Genomic DNA, 7,947 nt, shown 5'->3' with positions numbered 1-7,947 from the left:
TCATAGTAAACTTCGCGAGCATAACATTTGACTCATAATTTGGATCGAGATGATTTTTCTAATTTCCTTTTTTATAAAAAAATTACAAGCTGGTAAATTTGAAATATACAATATCTTAACCAGTTCATAAATGCTCGTAAACATTTGGTAACCATTTTTCTTATTGAACTACCATGGAAGGATCGATAACACCTAAATTGTAATTTAATTAGAATCGGCATGATATGTTCTGAAGTTGGTAAATTTTCAAGATACAATTCGATAAAATTTGAGAATCGGAATCATCATAACCAGTTCTTAAATAATTATAACATAAACGAGAGGGGAAAGTTAGTGTGATAAGACGTAATTTAAATAAAATTCAAGCATATTAAAGGGAAATTGTAACACCCCAAAGTCCAAAACACCAAAACCGACCTAATAACTTCTCCACTTAAATCTTTGACGCTTTTGTCAAGCCTTCCTAGAATCCTCTTGTAATCAACAATACGTGATTTGCCTAAGATATTACAAACATCCCCCTTGCATGGACTCATCACGTCCGACGAGCTCTGTTCCACCATTTTGATGGTACAAGGATCAACTTTGATACCATTTGTAACGCTTTAAAACCCAGAGCAATAGACTACCAAATAACTTCATATTTAATTTAATATCAGAGACGGGCCTAAAATTCTTTTTGATAGTGGTGGTACAAAATAATTATCATAATTTAAAATAAAATAAAAATTATTTTTTAAATAAAAATCTAATTATAGTTAAGAAATAAAGCATAAAGCATAAAAAATAAAAAAAAAATTTAGGTTAGACGGGTTAATTCATTGGTGGACTGAGTTGGCCCTTAAAAACACTTGTTCGAATTTAAAAACATTGCAACATTTACCTAACAAAACTTGAACACAAGACCTTTTCTTGTTTTAGAAAAAGACTCTATCCGACGCCCTACACCTTTTATTTGTTCTTTTTACCAAAATGGTATCACATATCTGATGAGTACACATTAAATGTGTGATTTTAAACAGGACCCTAAATTTTTGGGGATTAATTTTACATTGTTTAAGGTCACTTATCAACGAATAACGAAACTATAGCTTACTCTCTGTGCCACTTTAATTTCTACTAAAAAAACAAAAGTAGTAAGCGTTATCTAGTTGTCCCGCCTCTGTAATTTGTATATATTTATCTTTGTTATCTCATTTTCCAGCGTAATCGAAAGTTATAAGTGTAACAGAGCCTCCAAAAATACTAAAACGTCTCTGTCAATACAGTGGCACCTTTAGGAGTTGTAAACTGTATGCTTCATATTAGGTTCGTCCATGTATAAACTATATTGGAAGTTACTGATAGCTCACAACTTTGAGTTTATAAGAAGCTAATAAATTCAATATTTATTCATATAGACGGTTTGATATAAATAGAAACCTTTAAGGTTAATCAAAAAGGCCTACAAAGTCATCCGATACTTTTTAGCTGACTTTCATCGCTGTAAGGGATAATTTTTAAGTTTTTTGTTTGATTTTGAAGGATTTTTCCCGACTTTTAGGTTTATTCCGAGTGACTTTTTCTGTTTTTTGATTGATATCCCTTATATTTTCTAATACATCATTGTCAACTCATTAAATTAAAAACCTTCGTAAAACCCCACAACCCCTTTTTTATCAGTCTCATACACCTTTTTTACCATTACTTTTATTATATCTTTTTAAATCAATTAAAAAACTGATAAAATAAAATTTCAAACAAAATTCAAGGTAAGAATTAAGGTTTTTGTACAAGAACTTCAAATAGACCAGTGACTTACAAGAACTCTTCATAACGGTAGTGACTTAAAAGAACTAAATTTTTTGCTTATAGAAACCTACTATTGGAGATGCTCTAATATATCAGGTTATGCAATAAATTGAAGTCGTCAATTGTAACTTGGTAGAATGTTGTTAACGAAAAGAATATACCGACACACATGTAATGAACTTGTCTTTCTCTCGACCAGTCATTTGTGTAACAATATAAACAATCACTTGAATCGTCATGGAAGACTGAAGAGAACATCTCGAACATTGACGTGCATCCAACTTCAACATTAGTGGGATATCTTTCATTTGCTAGCCGATCAATGAACGTAGAGAAGCTTGTTGAACCCATTCAAGTCTTGCAGAATGTCGTTTTTAGTATTTTTGCAAGATGTCAATTCATTGACCGTTTTAAAATATTTTATAGATCCTACCAAACAATCCATTAGTAATTGGTACATTTAGAATTACCGACAAATAAATCCAAAGGGTTGTCTATTGTGTTATTTCCACTTATTTGTGGTTTTTGATGCATTGTGACTCCTATCCCATTTTCTAGTTGTATCCAACTATGCACATTTTATGTGCAACAGACGTAAAATTGAATCAGATACAGTGTTAATCATCTCCATTATTATAAAATTTTATATTAAATAAATGTAAAACTTACATATCGGTTCAGTTACTTTCCTATGATTTGACGTTTACAAATGATTTTTAATTTATTTCATTTTTACTGAAAAATTTACAGACAACTGCATAAGTGTTGATGAATCAGCTTTATTTTGCATACTATATAAGCATGGGATACTTGACAAAGAAATCAACATCTCTTTGTTGTTTCCATCATAAATCATTTCAAATTTTCTTTCTACGGTCATTACACTTGTAAGCCACATGATCTTCAACACGATGAAACGTCAAGTGTTATTCCTTATACTTGTGTTATCAAGGACGGTTACAAGCACAAAAAAATTTGATCACTCGTCTCTGCGGATTGATGGTCGAATGGTGGAGTTGTCATTGAGCTATTGTTTGAGTTGGAGGCTAGCAGTGGAGACAAACAACATAAAAGGATGGCGTACCATCCCTATTCAATGTCTCCATCACGTTGAGGCATACATGATTGGAGGACAATACGAATCTGATCTAGACTTGATTGTTGATCATATCAGCAGTTACATCGACGATATTATCTTGTCAGACGACGGATTAGATGCTTGGATCTTGGATGTCGATGATACTTGCCTTTCAAATATATTCTATTATAAAGGAAAGCGATTCGGGTGAGTTACGTCATCCACATATATAATTATTATATTATTATTATTATCTTTGCTTTTGTATATAAATAAAATGGTTTAGAATCCTTATAGGTGTCAAAATAGGCGGGCAGGTTGGATAATGGATCAAAACGGTTGATGGTTTAAAGCATGACAAAACTAGTAGGATAGGCTTGGGTGGGGATTTCTTTTTAATTACATAAATAATTGATATATTAAATATGATTTCAATATATTATTATTAGAAATATGACTCAAGTTTTTAATAAATTTCTTTATTAGGTTATGAACACTAGATTTTTTATTTGTAACCATTTGATCCACTGATAATAAAATATATGATTGAAAACGACATGTTTTTAAATTGGTATTTGGAACCAAAAACGTTACTAATTCATATGGTCTAGGTTTCTTCCATACAGTCCTAGAACTAGCAGATACTTTTTTACAGATTTTGTATTCATATACTTTATTAAAAGATATAAGGAAAGGCTATAGGTTTCTAATTATGTAAAATGATGTAGGGTCGACCCATACGACCCACAAGCATTCAAGGAATGGGCATCGAGAGGAATTTGTCCAGCGATTCCTTCAATCCTACGATTGTTTTTTAAACTGATCGAAAGAGGTTTTAAGGTGTTCCTAATAACTGGAAGAGACGAAACGACATTTGCACAACCGACCCTTCACAACTTGCACTTTCAAGGATTCTTTGGCTTTGAAAGACTCATTTTAAGGTAATTCATTATCTCTCAGAACTTGATTAAGAGGCCGTTTATGAAACACTAGTCTAATAAGTTTTTAGGCGTTTCAACAAGTTTTTACGACGTTTTTGAAATATAGCATATTATGCCCTATTTTTTAATGACACTATTTGAAAAAATGTCCTATAAAAAATGGGTTTTATGACACTTCTTAAAAATATCCTAAAAAATAGTTAATACCATGCTTTATTCTAAAAACGTCCAAAATTGTTAAAACGTTCTGATCATATAAACTTAAGTTTTATAAAGTATTTATTAAGACATTTAGATATTCTAAATATCCTATAAAGCCAATTTTGTTGTAGTGAATTAGCCTATATTTTTTCTAAAATAGAGCGTCTAAAATCAATATCTCTAAAAACCTTATATTCCACTCCAAGACTGCAACAACCTGTATTTTAGCAATGACATCATTAGCTATATTATTTTTAAGTATTCTATAAATTATTCATTCCAATACACTTTTAAAGAACGAAAATTATAACACATTCAACTTCATTGGTCGAAACAATTAAATATTAAAGCATCTTCAACAGTTGTATTATTTTAAATTTTTTAGAGAATTGGAAAAAAGCTGCTCCAACACCTATGTTAAACTCTTATTTAAAATAGAGAAAACGTACCCAATTCATTAAGAAAATGCAATTATAACGACCCAACTTATTAAAATAAATGCAACCATCGAGATGTAATTTAAAAAAAAAACCATAAGGACACGTTTCACTGAATTTTTAAAAATCAGATAAGAATTGTTAAAAACACTTAACCATAGGGACCAAAAATGTAATTTACTCCAAAACATATGATCCTGGTTTTCAGAATTCCAATGTAATGGAGACAAAATAAAAAAAAAAGTGAATTGTCCGATTTGGTCCTTGTGTTTTAATGTCATATAACTAAGGTTTCTATATTATGTTTATTATGAATTTGGTTCTTGTAATATTTAATTTATCACAGTCATGGTCATGGTCATGGTCATGGTCATTCTGATTAACACTAATAATAAGTTTAGGGGTGTTTGTGGTCCGGTTTGGACAATTTAACCCCTCAGACCATAAACCAACCTGTAATGACGGTTTATAAAATTTTTAAACCAAACGGTTTGGCATCAAGTGCCTAGACCGGTCAAACCAGACCACGAAAAAGCGATCTGGTCTGACCGGTTTAGACGTTTTGGACATTTAATGGACTTTAAATATTAAACTTAAAAAAACATATATAATTTATAATTTTAGATTAAATATCCATTTTGAATATGTTAGATGTTAAGTTTTATATTGGGGTTTGGGATATATTTGGACCATAGACCATAAGTTAAACTTGGCCTTGCTAAACTAAAGTAAATAATATATATATATATATATATATATATATATATTTGGCGGTCGGTTTGGTCCAAACCGTCCAAAAAAGTTTCCAAACCGCAGACCGGACCGGACCGCCCGGTTTTCCTATTTTCCAAACCACCAAAAATGGTCTGGTTAACTTGGTTCGGCCGATTTGAACGGTTTAACAGTTTTTTTGAACACCCGTAATTCAGTTAAATCATAGGTCGTTTTAGTCTTTTTACCCTTTTATTTGTCTTTTTCCTAGTACAATTGTAAGAACAATCATATTATAAAGGGTAAACTATGATTTTTCATCCCTTTAGTTTTTATAACGATTTTCATCCTTGTGCTTTGATGTTTATAACGATTTTTGTCCATGTGGTTTGCATTTTATTTCGTTTTTCGTTCTTCATCCAAACAAAGTTAAGAAAAACCATAAATACGGTCTTGTTACCTTTTTTATATTTAATTATATTCTATATTATTGTACACTTTATTGAGGTTCAGGTACAACTTATAATTTCATTAGAAGATTTATAGAAAAAACGTAACCTAACACACATCCCCAAGATCCCACCCGCAAACTCATCTTCTTCCTCAACCATCTCTACCATTTTCTTTTCCTAATTTCTCCAAGGACAAAACAGAGCATATTGGTATGAAACTGACGAGAAATTTGCTTAGATTTTATACCAATGCAAACCATGGAGACGAAAATCGTTATAAACACCAAACCACATGGATGAAAGTCGTAGTTTACTCTTTATGGTATGATTCTTCTTAGATTTTTAATAGGAAAAAGACAAATAAAAGGGTTAAAAGACTAAAACGACCTATGATTTAATTGACTTAACAAATTCATTAATGGTGTTAATCAGAAGGACCATAGTTGTGATAAATCAAATACCACAAGGGCCAAATACATAATATAGAAATCCTAAACCACAAAGGGTGGTGCCTGATTGGTTTGAATTTGGCTCCAAAGGTCAAAAGTGTCTGGAGGTCTCAGGTTCAAATCTAAGAAGGAACAAAAATCTCTTTGTGGCCACGGAGGTTCAAATGCGGTGACTTCGGGCTACATGCAAATCATGTGGTCGTCCTGTGATTAGTCGGCTCGCATAGTGGCCTAGTGGGTTGGATATCCAGGTTAATAAAAAAAATATAGAAATCCTAATAATAAAACATTAAAGACAAGGACCAAATCAATAATTCACTCTCATCTTTTTTTATTTGTTTCCGTACCGTTAGAATTTTGAGTAAATTACATTCTTGGTCCCGTAGTTAAGTGTTTTTAATGATGCTTATCCTCATGGTCTTCATATGGGTTTATAAGTGATTTCATAGTTGAATGAAATAAGACTTGTTGGAGGAAAGGCTCTCTCCACGTGTGTGTGCAGAGGGGGTGCAAAACTGGCCGAAATGAGCTCGGACCATTGAACTTAATTGTGTGCGAGTGCGTGTCCTGCAATGCAGTTTGAGGTCGACCAGAAAAGTTCAAAATCAGTTTTGTCAAATTTCCTTACGTTTTTAATTTCAAAAATCAAATAATTCAGATTTTTGAAGTTCAAATTTCCGCCAAAAATTGAAAAGATTCAGATTTCGATTTTAGGTTCAGGAAACTAATTAATAGCTTCCATCGTAATCTGACTTAATCGGGGAAACTCTCGATTATTTCTTTCCACAACCGAGGTCTCCAACAGTATAAAAAGAGAGTCTCGACTCACCCAAAAACACACCAAGAACAGTAATCTTCTATGCTCATCTTGGCTCGACTTTTCTGCAAGGTAAAGCTCACACGTTACTTTCTTTCGTGGTTTTCAGTAAAACTGTTGTATCTTGGAAAAGTGATGCACCATATGAGGGCTAAATTAAATTAAAATATGAAAATTGTAATATGATGTTAATATTTGCAGGAGTGAAGCATACAAAGGGCAAAGTGGTATGGTTTACAAATCAGAAATTAGAAGGAAATTGGTGGAAGAAGAAGGGTTTAGAATTTGGGGAAATGTTGGTGATCAATGGAGTGATCTTCATGGCCAATTTCTTGCCAATGCATCTTTCAAACTTCCAAATCCTATGTATTTTGTACCCTAAAAATACATGGTTTTTTATATGAATGAGTTTTTTTTTAATCAACAAATATTGATGTAATAGGTTGAAAGATGATTGGTCCATTTTGGTTAGTGTATATGCCTAAAAGCCAATCATTAGATTATTCTATTTGGATATTGTGTTATGATATTTATTAATGAAAAGTATTCTCAATTATCATGTTTATGGAGTATTCTGTGTTATATCTAAATGTAATAATAACCTTAGAATAATATATTATAAATTGTTCCTAGTCAAATATTAATTTGGATTTAGGTTGAATTAATAAGGTACGACTAGCATACATAGGAATATGTATAGAAATATAGAGTCCACATATGGGTACGAGATGGGATCTTGTACCGGACATAATTCGCTATGAGAACGTTTCATCTGATATCATATGAGTGTCATAGACAATTCTCATGTGGTTGTTGTATAGTTAGTCCTTTGACTTGAGATCAGGGGCGGATGCAGTAAGAGGGCGTAGGGGTCCTGGGCCCCTAACAAAAATGTTATATGAAAGCCCATTTTTTTTACTTGTATTTTGAGAGTAGGTGTAATTGGGCCCCCAACAAGATGAGGTAGGAGGCCCCTCTTCAGTGCAGGAAGAAACGACTCGTGAAGGGAGAGTGAACTGTGAATGTGATTGTGAAGGGAGTGAAGTCTGCCGCCTGCTACCGCATACACG

At 32.3% G+C, this 7,947-nt stretch overlaps 1 protein-coding gene across 1 annotated transcript; it reads left to right on the top strand.

The window, feature by feature from the left end:
* Positions 1-2,619: 2,619 nt before the first annotated feature.
* LOC112518550 (acid phosphatase 1) lies at positions 2,620-7,430 on the top strand. Its single transcript, XM_025126283.1, has 3 exons — positions 2,620-3,076; positions 3,598-3,810; positions 7,079-7,430. Exons 1-3 carry the CDS (start codon positions 2,688-2,690, stop codon positions 7,257-7,259), a joined length of 783 nt encoding a protein of 260 aa, XP_024982051.1. The 5' UTR covers positions 2,620-2,687; the 3' UTR covers positions 7,260-7,430.
* The last annotated feature ends 517 nt before the right edge of the window (positions 7,431-7,947 follow it).

The sequence above is a fragment of the Cynara cardunculus genome (assembly GCF_001531365.2).
Source record: "Cynara cardunculus var. scolymus isolate 2C chromosome LG 9, CcrdV1, whole genome shotgun sequence".
Taxonomy (NCBI): Eukaryota; Viridiplantae; Streptophyta; class Magnoliopsida; order Asterales; family Asteraceae; genus Cynara; species Cynara cardunculus.
The sequence above is the reverse complement of the archived record's forward strand: the minus strand, read 5'-3'. Positions and strand labels throughout refer to the sequence as shown.